At 40.0% G+C, this 21679-nt stretch overlaps 1 protein-coding gene across 1 annotated transcript; it reads right to left on the reverse strand.

The window, feature by feature from the left end:
* Nucleotides 1-2082: 2082 nt before the first annotated feature.
* LOC137854835 (WD repeat and coiled-coil-containing protein-like) lies at nucleotides 2083-19347 on the reverse strand. Its single transcript, XM_068678741.1, has 3 exons — nucleotides 17115-19347; nucleotides 8505-8625; nucleotides 2083-4929 (listed from the first exon to the last, which is right to left on the reverse strand). The coding sequence occupies exons 1-3, from the start codon at nucleotides 19029-19031 to the stop codon at nucleotides 4763-4765; spliced, it is 2205 nt and encodes a 734-aa protein (XP_068534842.1). The 5' UTR covers nucleotides 19032-19347; the 3' UTR covers nucleotides 2083-4762.
* Between the last annotated feature and the right edge of the window lie 2332 nt (nucleotides 19348-21679).

Raw genomic sequence — 21679 nt, forward strand, 5'->3', positions numbered from 1 at the left:
CTAATTAACGTATATATTAACATATATTGTGAATATTAACATATATAAGGCTAATACATAAGCTAAATTACATTGTGTGGGATGCCAGGGGAGGTTCAGGTTGGAAATGAGGAGACATTTCTGCTCAGAAAGAGCAGTCAGGCACTGGGACAGGTTGCCCAGGGAGGTGGTGGAGTCACCATCCCTGGGGGTGTTCAAGGAGAGGTTGGACGTGGTGCTTGGGGACAGGGTTCAGTGGTGACATTGGTGGTAGGGGGATGGTTGGACCAGGTGATCTTGGAGGGCTTTTCCAACCTTAAGGATTCTAGGATTCTGTGTTGCATAACCCCTAGGACTTACCTTGCCTGACTTTAAAGTTAGGTCACAGGAGTCAAGGACTGAAGGGCTGACCTGTTTTGTAATTGCAATCTGGTCCTGAATGTTGGGTTGGTTTTTTAAAGAACGAGTTAGATAAACTGTCTGTCAAGAGTTATTTAGGAAAAATAAGCACTGTTTTGGGTTAGAGAGTTAGAGACTCTTGCTCTACATCTTAGAAAGGGATATTGGACCAATGCTTGCAGTTTTCTCTTAAGACAGGCTAAAATATGTTCATTGTCCAAGCTTAGAAAGCACAGATAAAAATCAGAAATAAGGAAAATGATTTTAGGCATGATTTCTGCTGTCCAAATGACTGAAAGTGTATTACAGGAAATTTATACTTGAGGTTTTTAGGATGAGTATAGACGATAGTATTCTGGAGCTTTCTTCCAGGGCACATAGATCTTCAGTAACAGTAAAGGAAAAAAGGGAAAGAATAAGTTGAGGGTCGTGCAGAGTTCACCTTATGTACCTCCTGGACCTGGTCTCTTAGTTTTTAGTTACTAGCAAGAATTTCAGAGCAATATTTCATTGTGAAATCAGCATCATGGACTGGCTAACAAACGTTCAGTTTACTTTGACTTTGTTACATTCAATTTGTATATTGGTTTATTATCATTTTTGCAATGCTGTTTTCAAAACCCAGGAAGAGAAGAACCTACCTGGGATGTAACATTTCTGTCCTCTGCAGTTTCCCCAAGCAGGGAGGCCATACATGAAACCAGGAAGACTAAAATAGATGCCACGTGCTTAGCAGCAAAGTTATGGGAAACGTAAGGTAAGCTTCAACTTTAATTTGAAGCAGATTGTACTTTTAAGTAAAGATATAATAAGTCCTAAAACACACTAGGATGCATTTAAATGTGCTGCATAAAAACGCAGAGCAATTAAAATGGAAATTCAGACTTTCTGGTATGTTGTTTATTCCCCACAGGGGTAATGTTTGGGAGGAGCTGGGATGCCATTAAGTGTTCTGAGTGCCACTGGTACGGTGTACTGAGTGCAACCGTTATGCTTTGACTTCCCATTTAAGCTCCCAGCTTTCCTCTGTTTTAATTATGAAAGGCAGCCTTCCCTCCAGGCAGGAACCTTGCACAGGTACGCTCGTTCTTCTTCTGGAGGAGCCTGTCCTCTCTGTTGCTGAAAGAAGGGGTCTAAAAGTGGGACTCAGCACCTTCCTGAAATTCAGGTGACCTGAACAACTCCACTTTTTCTAAACTGATCGATTTTGGCCACTGTTTATGAAACAGCCCTGCTGGAGGAAGGTGAATGCTTCCCAGTCTGTGCTTTTCTCCTTTTCACAGCCTACTCTCTGCTCAACTCACTTAGTACAAGCTCTTTTTATCTTTCCACACGCCTTTTTCATTGTTTGTGCAAAAGTCTTCTGTACAGCTTGTGCTTAATAGAACAGCCTTATATCTCTTTACTTCGCTGATTCCCCATCTGTTCTCCATCCAAACCAAAGCTGAAAATTATCCTCTGCTTTGCATAAATCTCTTCAGCACTTATTCCAGTGCTTTTATTACTTTCAATTTTAACTTGATAGGCCTGTGATAGACACTATACAAAATAGTTCTGCACTGGACCCCTAAATCATTAACTGGAAACAAATCTTCCTTCATTTAGGAGTTGTTCATTTGTAACTGAATGTATATGAGTTGAACACTTATTTTCCACGGGAGTTATATGTGCGTGATGTGTGTTCATAAGCATGGAGGGTAGTGCTGGTTTTCAACAGCATTAATTTTTAATTGATTATAGAGAGTGCTTTTCCTGAGCCTTCCTATAAAACCGTGAGTGTGCAAAAAGATGAACTGGGGTCCTCATTTGTTACCAGACTAATTGTGCTGGATAATGGTAGCACTTTCAGGCAGATTAGGTCCTACATAGGTTCAGTAACCATTGAATCATACAGCAAAGGAAAAAATGTCAGTAAAGTATAAGAAATCCCAAAGTTTGTTAAGCATCACAGAGCTAAGTTTCCAAATTTTACAGCCACCTTTTAGAGCTATTCCCTGAAACTAATTGTTTTGTCATCTGAAAGTTTATTTGCCTCCTTTTAGCTCTGCTGAACCAAGCAAAACTTAGCAGTCAGTCAGGCGTGGAAGCTCTTTTCATTCCTGATCTTCTCAACAGGCAGATCGTTTTATAGAAAAGTTGTACATGGAAAATCCAAACGGTAGTGTGTCAGACTGACAGTGAAATGCCTCGTGATAATTACAAGTTCTGAGGTTTCTTTGAAGCACGTACTTGCTGATCTTATTAGGTAAGATTTTCACCTTCCAGAATTCCCCCTCTGGGAATTATTTATTAGTATTTGGGAATCCCCCCTTAATGCAGCGGCACTGAGGCATGAAGATGACAAGAGGTGGAGCAGGAGCTCTTGGAGTATGATTCTTCTGAATAACGTGTATCAGGAACTCAAAGAAGCTATGCAGTGCAGATGGGTGCCTCGGGGTGTTATGAGCCTGATAGTCTCAGTCCTCTATTTCTTCAATTTCATGTGTTTGCAGTGCAGGTCTGTACCACATAACATATTTTTTCGTATTTCAGTAGCCTCATGTTAAGTGGACCAAACTGAGGGACTACCACCATTTCCCTTTGAAGACAATATTTGTCAGGAAAATTTCCTTTAATTCTTCCTTTAGTTTATCCTAAATATTCCTATCAAAATATCCTTCCATCATTTCTAGTTAATAATATGTTTGTTTTTTTTTTTTCATTTTACTTGGCCACAGACCTGAGTATTTGAAGTACCAGAAATCATTGTGATATGTGAGGATGTTGGTGAAGTGCATTTTGCTCCTTCAAAATGCGTTAAATCATTTAGAAATATAAGGAAATATTAGGACAACTAGACCCAGCTCCATCACGTACCTGTGCTTGCCGCCTTGTTAGAACGATGATCTCTTTGTCTCTGGGAAGATACTTGCATGAGAAGGACATTATTTATATCAGTGAATTGAATTAATCTGTTCCTCCTGTGATTTCTGGCTGCATCACTGGGGTGACACTTGTGCCAAACTCCCCAATCCCATTAAGTGCTTTCAGATCATAGACCTGCCTTACTGACCCAGGACTGGTACGGGGCGAGGTATTACACCTGGATTTTAGGGTGTCTGTGGACTGTGAGGCTTTACATGGTTCCCAGGAGGGAAGAAAGACTCTCCCATAGCACTAACAAGACCCAAAACACATAGAATGACAAATAAGTCTTAACAGTAGATTAAATGCCTCATCCCTTTTATGTTTCCCTGATCGTACAGGATGAAGCAGGTACACCTCGTGTGTTCTCTGTGGGGACCTATGCAGCAGTAGGAGATGCTGCACCTCACCCACGTGGCTGCTCACAACACTTTACTCATCTCATGGCATTGAGAGGACGAGAAGACTGGGAGTTCCCTCAGGAGTTTGCTCAGTTCCTCTGTTATTCCTCTCACCGTAGTCACGAAGGCTGAACTTCCATGAATCTGCCTGTCTGCTCCTCAGATGTGTTGGTGTTACCCCTTGTCTCTGAAGGTGGGATCCCTCTGACTACGTGCAAATGTCTGCATTCAGACCAGTCACACGAGCTTGCTTTGCAGGCAGTGGCATGGAGTAGGCACTTAATTACTGACTGAATAGGGAAGGTTCACCATGATCACTTTTAGAGATCTACAGTAGGACACGACTGATCTGCTGTAGGAGTGCTTTTGGCTTTAGGACTGATCCTACAGGAGTCTAGGTGGCAAGTTCGGTGTAGACACTTGCATGTAGCCAAATAAAATTTACATTCAGTGCCTTTGATCCTTAATTTACCTGGCAAGGCTTTTTTCTTTCTCCTCCATGTGCATGTATAAATCTACATGCTGTGTAAGTGAGACAGCGATGCAGCCATTTTAGTAGTTGAACGTTTTTTATGTTAGAATTATACATTTTTGAAAACATTGCAGGTTTCCATGGGACCCACTGGAACAGCAAAGACAGCCTAAAAGTGCTTTCCTTTCTCATTTCCCTCCCCAGTTTTCCTCAACATAAATGCTCTTTAATTGCATTTTCTCCTGCAACAAAAAACATTTGGTTGCTTTTGTGGAGTCTGTACTCCTGGATTAGCCAGACTTGTTTTTACTGCATGATTTTTAGCATAATGTTGTTAACATTATGCTAAACAACAGTACTGATATGCAACAACAGTGCTGATAAACTTCAGGCTAGGTCTGATCCTTCTGAAGAAACCATCAGGGTCCGGCCAACCCTAGGATTTAGCTAATGTGTAACCATATCACAGATTTTACAGTTAAAATATATTGCAAGTAGTGAAGACAGCTTCCTAGTCGTTCAGTTTCTGACACTGCAGAACATTTCTGTATTGCTTCAGACAAAAAAAAAAAAAAAAAAAGGATCGTTAGTGGGTTTTGTTGAGCAGTTATGTCACTCTGCTGGGAGGCTGCATTAGGCTGCCCTTTTTGTAGGAGTGCCCTCCACAGACTTCCGAACTGTCAGTTCCATCCCTTATGATTATCTCCTGTGCTGCTTTGAATATTAATGGCACGAAGCCGTCCTTGTCTGCAGTGAGCACAATCCAAGAGGAGCCTACAAAAATGAAGCAAAAAAGGAAATGAGCGTATGGCTCTGGTTAAAAGTGCACAAACACGTTTTAAGAAGCCATCCAGCAGAGCAGAGCACGCTTCCCTTTTGTACACCAAGACCTTGTCATGTTAACGACAGTAAGATCTGGCAGTCCATGCCAAACACACTTACGTGTAAATGCAAAGGGAAGCTAAACAAAAGGTCTTGAGAGTTTTGAGGCATTTTATCCCTTATTTAGGTTATGTTGAAAAGCCAAGCATCTCTTTGCTAGCTCTGATAAACTGAAGTATCTCCATTTTCTGAAAACTCAGCCAGCCTTTCCGTGCCAGCTTTTGTTCCAGTGACATCTACTTCTGCTTATCCCTTTTGCTCATCTGCTCTTCCCAAATGACGAAGAGATCATAAAAATGGAAAAAAAATTGGTAAAGAAAATTATTGTGCTGTGTTGGCTCTAAAGGGAATTTGGGATTTCCATCTCCTTCATTTAACCAAGATTGTGCAGTATGTTTACAATTTCATATCACAAATGGAACAAGTTACACCTTGGAGATGGTTTCCAGAAGATATAATGATTTTAAAAAGCAGATTTACAAAAGCTATATATAATAAGATATATAGATATAATAAAATTCATTGTCCTTTAATTATTAATCAAAACTTTTCATAAGAAGAGAATGAACAGAACCTGAATAATGTTTATAATGTTTTAAATCTGTTTCCTTTTAGGAAAGAAAAAAAAAAAAAAGGAGGCAAGATTAAATCACAAAGACTAAAATCATTCAGGATCACTCTCTGTATTACACAGAAGCAGAAAATAAATGTAGCCTCCCACACTTTGTTTTTTACCTTCCTTTGAAAGTCAGCTTGCAAATGAAGCTATATATACTTTTTTCTTTCTTTTTTTTTTCTTTTTTTTTTTTTTTCCTAGTGAGTCATCTGTTTCCTGTTGGACTGGATCTTACAGCTGTTAAACAAAATAGTGAACTTTCTGTTTGTCTGTTGTTCAATTTGGCATTTTGTGGAAATTAAAAAAATAAAAGAAAATACACTGTAGCAGCTGGTAAGCATTGTGGGAGCCCTTGTGTCATGCATTTTCTTAGAGCATAGGATCCTGTCAATACTGAGCAGTGCCACTGGCTGGGATCTGAGCTAAAGAAAGCCCTGTTATGTTTTATTGTTCACATTTCTAATTTGGGGAGATAAGATTGTGTTTTGAAAAGGCAAATGGAAAAAGAAGATGGAAAAAAGGAACGGAAAGCCATGCTTAATTTCTGTCAGTTGTAACAAACCACGTTACTGGACAAAGCAAATCTCCCTTATACTATTAACGGAGCACCACCCTGGGCTGCGACGCTGTTCCAAGTTGTCATGTCACCTGTTACATCATAAGGAGCTTGTCATTCCAAACCATGAAGCTTTAATCTTCTCCTCTTAATACTTTCTTTCTAATTCTGTACAGTCTTCAGATTCTGTAAACAGTGGGCCTAGAAGTGGAAACTCTGCTGTCCCAGTTGATATTATTGGTCAAATTGATAAAGCAGACTCTTTAGTCATACTCCTAAGGCTTTTTATTTCCACCCATTGAAATATTTGAAATTCTCTGTGCAATTGGTAACACTGCTTTGAAGCATTCGCCCCCAAATCCACTGAAGGCAGAAAAACCTTGTGCTGAATGTAATTCCCTTCTGCTACGCACAGTTATTGGCACGATGACCTGCAGAAAAGAGAGCCTTGTGTGTGCTAACACCACGGCGCTATGTGGCAGGCTATATTTAGCCCAGGTAATGGTATTACGGTCCTGGGCTTAATGCACACATGATGAGGGCAAGTTCATTGCTCGTATAACTCTTGTGATCCTAATAGCCTTGCTATGGGTATGAATGTGGTCTGCAGTTATAAGCTTTTTTTTTTTTTTCAATGCATTCAATTTTAGGTTCATAGTTAAAAAATTCTGGGCTATCACCACAGTACAAGCACACTTTTCATTATGTCCCCTTTAATTATAGAGCATTAAAGGATGGGAGTGATATTTTTAAACATCAAATTTAATATTCATGCCTTGTGGCAAAGGAAAGATTGAGGAATATAAACCTCACATGGTCATAACTGCAAAAACTGCCGCATAACTACCTCTGCCTGCAATCTGACAATTTTTGCAGGATTTTGGTGAGTTTTAGAAGGATTTTTCATTCAGTCTTTCTTCTTGCAGCCAACAAACAGGCTCAATTTCTGCAACACCAAGCAGTGCACTGTGCATGCAGGGGTCATGTTAGCATGATTCTGAGATGTTTTTTTGATATCTCCCAAGTCCAATGCATGACATTGAAGGGCAGAGTTCTGAGAAGTAAATATTCAGCTATTTCATAGAGCAGAAAATATGTTTTCTCTGGCACTTTATTTATTGTTTGCATACTGAATTGTAAACCTCTTTGCTCGTTATAGCTATTCATTTCCAAAATCAAGAACTGGAAGTACGAGCCAAAAATGTGTCCTCCTTGCCCTGCAAAGCTGCAGTGTGCTATCGCAGAAGCCTGCTGGGAAAGAGCTCCGGCCTCTGCAGCACGTGGAGGGCTTTGTGCTTGCCTCCACTGCACTACACAGGAAAGAGAAATTGCTGACAGAAGTACAAAACCTGCATGTACTTGTTATCTGCATATCCTGCATATCCATATTAGCTGCTGGAACAACTCCTGTAGGCCAGGGAAAAACTGAAATGTCCCAATGTGGCTGGGATGTAGGCAGCCTCCCTGGGCTGTGGCATGTATGTAGCCATCAGTTCTAGCTTCATCAGTTAGCCTGGTATATATCAGTCTGGTACGTAACTCTCATTATTTAGAACGTTTTAACATTACTACTGTCCTTTTCATTTTGATCTCACCAAAAGTTGAATTAATTTCTCATAAAACAAAGTCTTCTGATGAAGCCAGCGTGTCTCAGCCTGTCAAGGGCTAAGACAAAGGCCAAGACAAAGTTATTTGTGGATCCCTCAGTGCAGAAACAAAGCAAGGAGATCATAATTGCAGCCAAGTACCATGTACCTTAAGGTCATTATATAATAAGGCTGTGATGAGAAAAGCCATCAGAAGCACTGTAGAGAAATGGATAAGAGAAAGTGAGGGCCTAGGTTTCCCTGGCCACTTCTGTCTTTACAAATCAGTGGTGTTAGAAATGTGGGATTGACAAATCAGAACATCGAGCACTGCTGTTTATTTTAGATTAAAATAATCCCAAATGCTGCATGGTACATCTATCACATTGTGAGAATGACTTTTCCTCCAACCTCCTCTTCATTGCCAGGTGTGGGGCACACTTGTGACGATGGACAAGGCAGAATGCCAAAAGGGCTCGGAAGGAAGTATTTTTATTTCCAGATAACCCAGTGGACTGATTATTTTCTCAACCTTCCTCTGCAAAGGCATCCAACATATTACTCTGGTAATAGGTAGTTCTGCAATTACTTAGCATTTAAGTGAATTTAGCTATCTGCATTTGCTACAGCATGGGGTAATTACCACAAATGCCTCATTTACACTAAAAATCTCAGTTGAAACCAGATACCAGAAATAAAAAGAACATACCATGTTTCATTTCAATAATGGGCAGATCAAACAGCTGCTGGACTAAATTCAAATGGATCTTGCCATCACAGAGGAGAACATCTTTTGTTTCTTCAGTTACTGCTCCATTTGAAAAACATTTCTTCAAACGCATGTATGTAAAAGAAAAGATCTTGTTAAAGGTTTAGCTGTTTTACCTGAATCCTTTTAACCATTCCCCTGTTCTCAGTCCTTTCAATTCTTTCATTATTTTGCATTTCCTTTCTCTGTCATTGCTACAGTTTAGAGATGGCACAACTGTGGAGTGCAATTTGAGGCAGAGAGCCCCATGGAAAGAGGCACATGCCTCTTTGACTTTTGCTTTTTGTGCTTATGTGGCACAAACTGCATCACCCCTTCATATCAAATACATCAGGCCCCACGTTCCTGTGGCCATTGGGTCTTTCTGGCTCAAGAGTCAGTTCAGTGGAAGGGAATATTTCATGCCTACAAGGAAGTTGCTTAAGTCTTGTGCTACCAAAGCAACTGCTTTGGGTTCTGCTCAGTTTGGGCTGTACGTGTGGGTGTTTCGATACTCATTGTTCTGCTATTCCACCCCAGTAAAATGCCATTTCTGGCACAGAGGATTGCAGAGAGGCTGTGCATAGAGACAGTCTCCCTGAAAGCTGCTGTAGCAAGGTGGCTTGGGAATCATACATGTAAGGGTGTTTTTTTTTTATTGATAGAGAGAGAATATATGGATCTACTGCCCTGGAAGTTCTAACATTCCCTAAAAAATATGTGTTTGAATATAAACATGGCATACTCGAGGTGGCACTCGAGAAGTTTAGCTGGTCTTGAGAATTGGCACCTTTGTGTTCTGCCATTCAGGTTACTACAAAGTGCAAGGACCACAAAAATATATTGTTAATATTGTCAGTGGAGTTAATTCATTCTATGTGTTATGGAGTGAATATGGATTTGCATTTGCAATTTCCCATCTGATATCTTTTGAAAGTCAATCGTAACATGAAAACTCCCCCAGTGACCATAAAACTGTTCTGTGTTGTACATTTAGAAGGGATCCAAGTTAATGTTTTAGAACATCTTGAAAAGAAGTCATCTGTGCTAACTCCTTTTCTTGTCCTACCCTGTCTGCATCTAACTTTATACCCTTGCATCTTCCTTTCTGATACAAAATTATGTTTGAATAAGTTCCCAACTGCATCTGCTATTTCTGTACTTGGTAATCTGACATTTGACTAAACACATCTCTTTTAATGATTGTCTTTTCATTTCTAATTGTGCTGTCTTTTGACTCTCCCAGTGAGCACGTGCTTTTTTGCTGTGCAACAACTTTTCTAAACCAAACAATCACTTCAGTTTTTCTGTACATGGTATGTATGCTCTCATGCAACAACACTGAACTCTGCAAGTCAGAGTGTCTACCAAACTCTATCTTAATTTGGCCATGCAGATAAAGTATTTTTTGTTGTTGTTGTTTTTATATTTTTATCAGCTTGTTTTTTATTTATATATATATTTATTTATATATGATAGAAGGTGTAAGAACTGTAAAAATATCTTTCCATTAAAAACTTCACCCAACTTTCAAAGGTTTCCTCATCAGCCAGAAATTTGTTGTTGTGCAATTAATGGGGAAATACCAAAAGAATCCTTAGTCAAAGAAATATCATTTTCTTAGCCATAAACCTAGAGTAGCTTCTTATTACAGCTATTGCTATATAAGAGAAATGTCATTTTTAGGTTACTTCAAATTACGAAGTACCACATTGTTTTGAACCTAAACATACTTACAACTCAATGGGCTGAACTGTCAGCTTGGCATTTACATTCCCAAGACGCTATTTGCCTGCTGTGTGTTGTGGATTAGTACATCTGAAAACCACTTCATTTCCCTGATCTCAGGCTGAAATACCAGAGTTTATTCAAACCTGTAACTCAGTTAATGGATTATTAAAAAAGATGAATGTCAGTTGAGACAGGTTCATTGCCTTGACCCAAGCAGTTCCTTTTTTTTTCATGCAAGTATGCTTCAACCCAAGAATAATCAGAAAGTGGTCTAGCAATGTCTCTGTTGACTTGAAACCCACTGCATGGAAATGTATATTTAGGATGACTTTGTTCTAGTGTGCTTTCTACTTAGCCTTTAAAGTTACAATTTTGACGGGTATTAGAAGTTGAAAACATTTTTGTGCATAAAAACCTACATGGCATCTCTTTTGTAAAACCCATGGTTTTACAGTTTTTCAAGTACAGACCTCAAAGCTTAAGTTTCAGAGGTGTTTGTCTTTCATCACTTGTGAGCATTCATATTAGCTGTTCTCTCTTTGTTCTATACTTCTGTTTATTATGATAAACCTGATCACATTTACATTTTATTTTTTTCTGCTGACAAACTCAGTCAGGTCCAGGATCGTTCAGTTTCAATCTTCTAATTATTTAGCCTCTTTTTGTTTAATGGTGGGTTTAAGTAATGATAACGTTCCTCTTTGAGGAATATGTTCACTCACATCACATATATTAACTGAATTAACTTAATGCTCTTTTGAGAGGTAGGTAACTCTTTTTATTCCCTTTTTATAGATCAAACCATTACACAGAGATTGACCTTGAGAGATTCACTCACCTTAGTACTTGCCATTTTCATTTGTCGAATAAAAGACCATTTTCTAGCCAAATTTTAATTTAATCCACCACTTCCTAAAATATGTACCTCTGGTTTTGTTGTGTCACTGTTTATCTCCCACTGAAGCCAGAGACTTCATATTAATTTTCATATTAAAAGCTCTTTCTGCTGGTTGTCTTATTTTAAACCAAAGTTTATTGGTGGATTAAGAACATGTTAATCACAGAATAAACAACTGTATTTTCACATACTTGAGGGGATATTTTCAGATAAACCTTCTGCAGCCAAACACCTGTAATCTGTCAGGTCCAGCCCTCCCTCAACACAAATCCAACAGAAACAAACTATCGATTCAGGAATTGCTTTCCCTCAGCTGTGTCAGCCTGCCCCTTGAACATTTTATAGCCTACAAGGGATCTCCTGGGCTGCAGCCAGACAGTCGTGCTGCTGCCAATTTGTCTTTCAAAACTCATGGTTTGGAGCACAAAGAAAACCATTGACCGAGGCAAAAAAGGCTCCTGGATTAGGTGCTATACACCATAAAACCAGACAATAAACAAGCATGTCTCTTCTAACTTTCTGGATTCCCACTGAGCAGCTAGCCAGTTCTGCCTCCTGATCCTTTTCACTTCTTGTCTTTTATTTCCGAACACACTGCCTACAGCCACCTGGATGCTGAGATCGTCCTTGTGAGCTTAAATTTGACGACTGATGAAACAGTGACGTGAATCAGGACATGCTCCAATCAACAGCATTTTTACTACCCCTGGCAAATTGATTGCAGTTTGCTTGTGTTGTTCCTGCACGTGGATGTCTAGAAATGGAAACTGCTCCAGATGAGGCTCCACAGCTGTGTTGCCCCCACCTGCATTTCTTACTGCATGCACCTCACCAATGCCTCACCAAGCCATAGCCTTGGTCTTTCCATAAACGCGTCGTATTCCTAATTCATTGTCATCTTGCAGTCACTTAACACATGCAAGTGTTTGTCTTCTTCAGTTGTTTCCAGCTAATGAATATAGTTGATAGCAGAAATTCCTGCTTTTTATCCTGGAATTTCCAATATGCACTTTATATGCGTTCATTTCGATCCATTTTTTGTTATTCAAGATGGGAAGGTCATTAAATTACAGGTATCATATTCTGATCCTGAATTGAAAATACTACAGACTTTATGCTATAAGCAGATTTTATTGGCATATCTCATCAGGTTATTAATGAAACTTTAAGATCGGCCTGAAGACCAATCATATGAAATCCACTAGAAAATTTCTTATTTTTTTTTTTAAATATATATTTAGAACTGTTTGCTGTCCTCTTTCCAGCTCATTTCTTAACCATCTTCATATTTCTTCTATTAATCCCAATCCCAATATTAATCTTTCTGTTGAACAAGTAATTTCCCACATGGCACGATTTCGAGTGCTGTACTGAACTACAAGTGTTTTAAATACTCTTCCTATCCTTTGTGTTAATAATCTCATCTTTATAAAGGAAAGGTATCGGGTTTGTCAGCCACATCTGTGCGCTGCAAGACGAATAAGGGCTGCAGTTGCTTGGATCTGTGTTTTCTTTTCTTAAACCCTTGATTTCAGCTCTTTGAGCTGTGCTTCAGTGATAATTCCAGTTCCGAAACCCCGGTCCCTATTAGTCAGCTTGCTTTTGCCTTGCCCCCACATTCATCGTGTGGGATGCCAGAAACTGGTGAATTATATAGATGTGGGGGATCTGACCAAGAAGACAAGGAAAAGAGAGCTCGGTGGCTATGGAGGAGCACTGAGGAGGAAGGAGAACTATGATTTCCAACACTCAGAGAGCTCTGTGGCACAGCCTCGTACAGCATCACCACAGGTACCACCAGTGAGGTTTGGCAGCCTGTGCTGCTTCCCTCTCCTCCCCTGACTTCTACTGCTGGGATCCTGGTTTAATTTCTGGTGGATCCTGATTTTATTTTGGTGGAGCTCTCAACAGCTCAGCATCTTCACATGGCCTTATGTGGGACGTTCCAGCTGCAACCCTAAGTAACCTGTCAGAGAAGAGTAAGCCTGTAAAATGTTTGAATTAGAAGAGATTTGAGGTGCTCAGGGGTGCTTAAATCCCAGCTCAGTTTGCATTTATAGCATGCAGAAGGACATGTGTGATGTGATGCTAGCATTTCTCTGCTCTTTGCTCCCTCTTAATAGCTCTGCAACTAATGTTGCAGGTGTCTGGTCATCTAAGGCATGCCCTTTGTCATCCTTGATCTTTGGGATTTTTGTTGGTTTGCTTACTCAAACCTTTACTTTACAAAAGCTTGGCTTCATTTTTGGCAGTACATTTGTCTTTTTGTATCTGGCACCCAAATGATCTGGCCTAATGAAAGGTGTTGCATCTCCACTACAAACCCTTCTTGCCTGCTGCTGGTCACCTTCACAACACTGTCGTCAGAATTTGTTCTTAACAGATTCCTCACCCTTTGCTCAAAATGTTATCCCTGCATTAATCACCCCTGGTCTTGACTACTGCAGGTCTTTTATGGTCATCCTAAATCTCTTCCTTCTAAACTTCAGGCTGGCTGACTAGTTTCTTACTCCAGGGAGCAGTCATAACGCCTTCCTCTTCCATCATTTTCATGACTTTCTTTCTATTGCTCGACTCGAGGCAAAATTACCCTTTGGATTTCCAGAAGGTTCGTGGTCTTATCATAGCTGATCACTGCAGCCTGCTTTCTCCTTATCTCTTTGCTCATTTTACTGTCACCCCCCCTTCTTTATCTCTACTGCATGTATTTGTATCAGCAAATTTATTGCCACGTGTTTGGATCCCTTCAGTTCATCTCCCAGCTCTGTGTAAAAATTGTTGATTTTGTAGCTGACCTTGGCAATAAAGTTTCCCATAGTGAATTGTAGGAAGGTATAAAAGTACAAATTGTCTTGTATCTAATTGTTGGTGAACGCTAACAAAAGGAAATAAGGAAATCCTGTTGACTAATTGCTGAAAAGATATTTATTTCCTGTGTAATCAGGCAATACGTGCTTTCTGTGATGTAGGTTTTTGACATAATGCTGCTTGTGAGCAAAATGCAGGAGTTTTTAAGATACTCTTCAGATTAAGATGAATTTTATTCCTCCTGGAGAGGTTCCCCTAAATGCCATTATTTCCAAATCCAGATTGCCTTTATTTCCACTCTAATTAGCTTTTGAATGAGGCTAGTTTAAATATTCTGCAGCTGTTTCTTTTCTGGGGGAAATGGATGATAAAAGCATCTTTTTGCAAGATGAAACAGAAACAGATCTGTGGCAGATCTTCATCTCTCTCTTTTTTTTCCCCCTTGTTAAATAATATCTCCTTATTGTGTCTGTCTGTCTGCCCTCCCACACTAGCTTGAATCACAAGTCTGTGTGTGATGAAAGAGCAATAATATTTGCTTTTCAGGGTTGAATGATCAAATCACCTCTGGTGGCTGGCTGCTATTACACAAGTGATAGTGCAGTGACATTTCCGAAGTGTGAGTGATCGTGTTTTTCTTTTATGGCTGTGGGCTACGCAGAATATAAATTCTGGTAGTGCCGCATGGACATGGCTTCAGAGAAGTTGTGGGCAGGCCAGCACTAACAGAATAAAGGTTTTGAAGGCTATTCAGTAAGAAGACATTCTGAATAATTAAGCAATACACATTCTGGTTTATATTACGGTTTTCTAAGCAGATCTGGTATCTTTATGTACGTCACTAACGCTGCTGCACAGCAGTGTTCGTCACTGCCTGTTAATCATTGCTATATTTTTATCTATTATGCTTTAAACTTTTATGTTTTTAATGTGTATGGTTGTGTAGTACTGCTCATTCTACTTTATGGTAAAATTCCTCAATCAAGATCGAGCCTCTGCTGTGCACAAACACCTGACCCAAGAAGTTGCCAGATAATGGCCATATTATTGACCGGACTGCAGCTCCTAAAGTTTAGAGTCTTTTCCACAGGCTGATATTTATTTCATATGGCAATAAAGCTATTTCCTGACTTTCTGCACCGTGAACACAGAGCCTGGCTGGAACCCATAGCCCAGCTGGTCCCTGAGCTCATGGGGCGCTCCTCAGCTCCTGCAGAAAGAGCAAGGTTCAGATGTCTGAATCCAAATTAATTAAAAGAACTTATCTTCTGAGAAAATTATCAGCTGCCTATGAAGCAAATATTTCCCTGTCTGTCTGGAGGCCTTTTTGCCATCAGTCTATTTTTCATTATTTTTTGGCATCATTATGTGATGCTGCTGGATTTCAGACGAGGGGCTGAACTACTCAGGGCATTAGATGTGAGACTTACCCAGAAGATCTATGTGTTGGGAAGACATCGAGTGGCATTTTCTGAGTCATTATAGTGTAGTACTAGAGGGGCTTTATGCTGACTCAATGTGAAATTAAACTGTTTAGATAAATAAGAGACTTCCTTTTTAAATCTAGTTACTGTGGCAATATTTTAGGCACGCTAGTTTTATTACGTAATATTATTATTATTATTTATTTATTCCCAAAGAGGAAATCAGGAAAATTAATTCTTACTGCTTGTGTAAGCCAACATGTGCATGTTGACTTCAGATCTTAGATTAATGTTAGGTGTCACAATCAGAACTTCTCTTTGGAAAGGTTAATCCAATCAAATCCAAGAAAAAGGGGCTACTTGATAAATAAAGAAGTTGATTTATATTAAGAAATGAGAATTAATTCAAACATGCTGGGGAACAGAAGATCTTGCTTCTTGCTAAATAAAATCCTAAATTATTTAAAATAGACTTTTTTTTTTTAACCAGAATTTTTATAATATATTCAAGTTAAATTATTGACTAATTCAGATCAAAAGCTTTGTTTTTATCCAGTGTACTTAGCATACCATCATCTGCTAAAATGCCAAGTAAATAATTGCTAACAATTAATGAATATGTTTAAATCGAGTCACGATTCCCTTAATGAATGTTCAAGGAGGGGTGCTTAGACGTCTGTATGGATCCCTTTGAAACAAAAGGAGGTCGTTATTCTACAACCATGAGTCAAATTTGTCTAAGAAATACATACTGCAGCAGCAGCGTTACAAAATTAATGTATTACTTGAGTTAACTCTGCTTATCTTGCAACAGAGAATGCATTTGCAACTGGCATCAATATCCCGAAAGGAACCCTGGTTCTAGCAGCGATGCCAATAGAATCAGGATGAGCAAACTATTATCAGTATAATATTGGTATTACTGGTAATGATACTAAGAATAAACACAAGAAATAATTGCACAGCCTTTGTTCCTTAGTTGAAATTCTTATTGAAACCAGCAGGAATTTTGTTAAAATAAGGGTGGGATAGGAACATGGTGATTTGATATTCATCTATTTATTTAATGAAATGATAATTGCATACTGGCAGATAATTCTTCTGAAAATTTGTAGTGATAACACTTTTTGCAAATTGATTGTGTCCAGTTGTGTAAAGATTAACAGTGAGACATTGAAGTAGAAATAAGTCAGCTTTGTATCATTCCCACCTGAATTTTCCCCAAGTTGATATTCAGTACTTTGTTTCAGCCTTCATGAGAGTCTAGCTACCTTCAAACTTTGGATTTGAGCTCAGGTTTGACTTTATTAGGTTTCTGGTGGGGATGCCTACTGATAGCTACTCACAGGCTCCTCTCTACACTAAACTAACACACAAACCTTTTTGTACATGTAGCCACGTGTCTTTGTGCTCTTATTTGATAGAGGCACACAAAGTCAGCTACTATCCATGACAGTTTTGCTTAGAAGTTTTGCAAAGAAAATACACAGATCTCCCACATGAAGTATCCTCTAAATCCATGTTAGCCTTAGTTATTGTTTCAGTGACAAAATACCATTTTAAATTAAGCTCCATGCCAACCTCAGGTTGCATTTCTCATGGGTTGGTAAGAATTAAACTGCATCCTCTTGATCTAAAGCTATATAAATAAAATATTGCTTTAAAGTTCAGTGGATTATCACAATATTTGTAAATTGATGAAAAAATTACCTGATAAGTGATATGAACAACCGGCGGTTCCTGTGAACACGGGTAGGCTAAAGATACCCTTCTCCCATTTTTAGCAAGGTCTGTTATTTCAGAAAGACTCAGTTGTAACTCGTTGAAGCTGCCGCAAAGTCTCTCTAAATTTCTGGATATGTGACTCATTCCTCTTTCACTTGGCAAATTGTTATTTTTAGAGCTCGATGTTTCTTGGATCACGCTGAACTGCACTTTAGGGGAAACTGGTCTACTGGAAGGCCTGGCAGGTGTTCCAAAACCAAGAAGAGCCATTGAGCGATTGGTAGGTTCAGCATCCAAATTTTCCAAGGCAATGGAGGTGTCACCTGGGAGCTTTTTCTCATCCAGGTCACTAACACTTGAGGAAGAGCTCTGCTCATAACTGGGGCTCTTCACTTCTTCAATGAGTCTTCTCCTGCCACTAGGAGACTGAATAACTGTGCTTCTCGGTATTAACAGCTCCCTGCTTGGACCTTGGTCTTCTGTGGCAAGATTTTCAAAGAACTTTCTTTTTCCAGGTATGTTCACAGAGGATACAAAGCTATAAAGCATGTGCTGCTTCGTGTCTGGCAGAGCTGAAGAATCCTCTTCCAGCATCAGTTCTTTGGCCATCAGGCGCATTACGTACCTGTCTGAACTTGATGAGGGAATGAAGTTAGGCTCGGGGAACTTTTGCTTCCCGATGAGGATCAACAGGAGCTTATCGGTCAAAAAGCACAGGCCCTTCGGTCTTTCATTTTTTTCCAGCTGGATTTGTTGAATATGGGGCATGCAGGAAGAGGTCACTGAATACACCAAAACAATGTTAGAAGTGTTAGAGGCTACTGCCACAATCTGAGCTCGAAGGTCAAAAGCCATAATGTCAGGAACCAGAATACCTGGGATGGTGACTTTTCTGGTGGTGGTTACCTTCCTCTCAAAAGTCACCAAGATCAGGTAAGAAGAATCTTGACCATTTATTGTTGCAGAGTCTTTGCGTTTCAGGGTAATGAGAGGACCGGGATCAGACCGCCGGTGGTTTGCAAGGATGTGGGTTAAGTCCATAGGTCCCGATGAAGAAGAAGCTATTGAATCGACAGTGCCTGACCTGTCTGAATCTGTGGACCTTCGTCGCAGGTCCATGGAGTATTCCTCATCGCCAAACACCATAGACTGTGAGACTAAAGAGCCAGTTTCGGTTCCAGATGGCGTATCAAACGTAATGCCCGCGTTCAAGCCGCAGATGTTATCCAAAGGAAGCTCGGTAGCTACAGCAATTTGGAAATCCAGCGTGGCTTCCATAGCGCAGATATAACCTCCCACATCGAAGATTGGGCAAAAGGAGCAGACGTTTAGAGTTTTCTGAGCATCATCCCAAATATAGGAATGCAGGGCACTGCCTATCGCGACTACCAAACGATTGCCATCCTTGGTCCAGCAAGCGCAGTGAATAAGCCCACTGCTTTTGATGTCCGCCTTAACTCTACTATTGTCCGTACGAACGGCATGCAAGACTGAAGCGTCTCTCTTCGTAAGCACAGCCAAGACCTCCTGTTTCGGGTGCCACACGCAGCCCTGGGAAAGCAGTGGAAATGGCTCCCCAATTTCACAGGTCTGAGAAACCAAGGGTTTGCTCTTCTCGGCGGCACTGCAGCCCAGCTGCCAAACGCTGACGTGCTTTTTGTGCTGAACAGCGAGCAGAGCTGGCGTCTCTGCAGAGCAACACGGGCCCCAGTAAAGCCCATGCACGTGTTCAAACTGACCGACAACGCTCGAGTCTCCAAACTTCAGCTCTCCGTTCTGGTAGTACAAGGCAGTCAGTACCACTTGCTTCCCATCTGTCCAGGCGATTCCATGCACGGGGTGGATGGCTTGATATAAAGCATTGAGACCAGTTCGCAGCAGCTTTGCCTTTCCCAGCTCCATCCTTTGAGGTTTTCTCCCTACTGGTGATTGTTCCAAAGTAGAAAATCCATGGAATTCATTTGCAGACCATGATGAGGAAAGAAAAAAAAAATAAATCTTTTATTTCGTTCCCTTCCTTTGCAGAATCAAACTGTGTTTTGTTTTTTTTTCTGCTAATTGTCCATGAGCCTATATTGTGAACGCCTTCCCAGTAAGCCTGCAGCTGCTCTTCTAAGTATAAACCCATGTCAAAGCTGCTTTTGCTATGTCTTTTCCTGGGAGGAGTTATCATCTTCATGTGATGGCTAACAAGGTTTAACCAATTACTGTACGTTTTCGTAGAAGTCTATTTTTAACTCTTCACTGCTGGGTGTGTTTAAAAATAGCATTTAATACCTTGACCTTCAGTGAATGAAGGTCTTTGGTGAAGGCTGGAGAGAGATCGTATGCCGTTAAACCTAAGTATTAAGCTACAGCCTGAAATAATGACCTAACACTTCTTTCAACCAGCCTTTGAAGGGTAAAGGAAGATTTAAATATATCCGAGAACTGCACAAGGCAGACTGCAACCTCTGATGGACAGCGCCTTTCAGGGGTACATGGCCCCACGTGGCTGTGAAAGGAAAGGAGAAAAAAAAAATCCTTTTCTGTTCTGTTAGTAATTCCAGGAAGATGAAGGAAGGTGAAATTAAATATATATACATGTATATATATATTCTAGAAGCAAGGACAGCAGACTAGCGTTCATTTTACGGGGTTGGATTTCCTAGCTGCAGTCATATATTTATTTCTTTCTTGGTCTTCACAGCCACCTATATGTGAGGACTCTTCCCTCAACAGGCAGCCAAAATGTATTGCTGAAAATAAATGTTCAGGGTGAGATCCCATACTCAGAGATAAGCGACCATTGCTATTAGAAATGCCCTAGGATGCCAGGGACAGCCAAGGGGGGCTGGCAGGTAGGGCACAGGGCTTGCAGAAGGTTAGTGCCACCCCGGGTGGCAGTAGGCAGCACACAGACTATCCCTAAATAGCCCCGAGACCACCAAAAATGGTGTTAGAGGCTTACGGGCAACTGGATCCCATCCTCAGCATCTTTATGTGGTTCTGGGTTTGCTGCCAGCTCCTTTCTGCTTTGATGCAACTTGCATCTCTTGTGATTTTCATGACAAAATAATGTGAATTAATTACACCTGGCAAAGCAGGTTGTAAAGTGATCGGTGTGATAGCTACGGTTAAAGGTTTAAGACAACTGTAGATATTCTGCACCTTTGGCTGATTTACAATTTATCTATTTTTATATTCCACCTGGCAAAAGGTGACCTCTTATTGGATCACCACTGCAAGAATTTTCTTAATGTCCTTTTCCCAGGTGTATTTAGTGGGGATGGTGAGTACCACTAAAGAACTCCCAAATTTATGTAAGTAATCATGCTGTAGTCTCATTCACAGCTACGTGCTTTTTGTAGCTTATTTCATGAAGACTGCATTCAGAATCGAAATATTTTATCCTCATCAAGGACAAACCAGCAGTGGTGACTGGAATAGGTGAAAATCAAAATTAAAGAAATAGGTAAAAAAGCTAAATAAGGAGGTTAGAAGATCCATTTTTTTAATGTAAGTCTCCTAAATTATTGGTCTTTGTCTGTGCTTGCAGTGAGAGCATATTTTTAATGCTTTTACCTTACTGATTGCTGACACTGATTTCCAGGCAGTCCCTAAGAAGCCACACTGCCTGTCTCACTAGGAACTCTGACCAGGCACTTTCTTAAAGTAGCTGCAGGAGTACTTCTTTCTTCATATATAGAGGTAGCTTTTTTACCCATAGTAGTTATAAGAAACAGATTATGTTAAAAAACAATCCCAGCAGCTCCACAAAATTGCAGAGTCTGTATAAGATATTTTTGTTTTGCTTTAAAATAAGGCCACTTAGCTGCTTTGCTGTCTTCTGGAAGTATTTTACTGATAAAGCTTTTTTTTTTTTTTAGCACAGCCACCTCATCTACATTCCGAATGGTGCTTAAAATATCATTAAAAACCAAACACCAACAACAAAACACAACAACACTATGTTGCAGCTGGATTCTAGTAACCTAGAATGTGGATTTGATACAGACACTTCTGCTTCAGTATGACTGAAATGCTCAGAAAATGTTTCACTAAGGAGTATGTGTGTTTTGCCAGCTAAGCAGACATCTTGAGATCATAGACTACTCACAAGGAAGATTGTCTTTTTCTTTTTCTTTTTCTTTTTCTTTTTCTTTTTCTTTTTCTTTTTCTTTTTCTTTTTCTTTTTCTTTTTCTTTTTCTTTTTCTTTTTCTTTTTCTTTTTCTTTTTCTTTTTCTTTTTCTTTTTCTTTTCCTTTTCCTTTTCCTTTTCCTTTTCCTTTTCCTTTTCCTTTTTTTCTTTCTTTTCTGGGGGTCCTGGTAGACACCAAGCTGGACGTGATCCAGCAGCGTGCCCTTGCTGCAAAGAACACAAATGCAGTTCTTGGCTGAATGAGGCAAAGTTTTGCCAGCAGGTCGAGGGAGGTGATCCTTCCCCTCCACCCAGCACTGGGGAGGCCACACCTGGAGGTCCAGCTTTGGACCCACTCCTCAGTTCACCAAGATAATGCATCTCCTGTTTCCTGTCACATAACATCTCTATGTGCTGTGGTATAATTGTT

This window comes from Anas acuta, chromosome 3 (assembly GCF_963932015.1).
Source record: "Anas acuta chromosome 3, bAnaAcu1.1, whole genome shotgun sequence".
NCBI classification, from domain to species: domain Eukaryota; kingdom Metazoa; phylum Chordata; class Aves; order Anseriformes; family Anatidae; genus Anas; species Anas acuta.

Coding starts and splice junctions, on each gene's coding strand:
- LOC137854835 (XM_068678741.1), bottom strand. CDS start 19,031: ATGGAGCTGGGAAAGGCAAAGCTGCTGCGAACTGGTCTCAATGCTTTA. Junction 8,626..17,114: donor TTGTTCATATCACTTATCAG/GTAATTTTTTCA, acceptor ATGCGTTTGAAG/AAATGTTTTTCAAATGGAGC. Junction 4,930..8,504: donor CATTATTGAAATGAAACATG/GTATGTTCTTTT, acceptor TCATTTTTGTAG/GCTCCTCTTGGATTGTGCTC.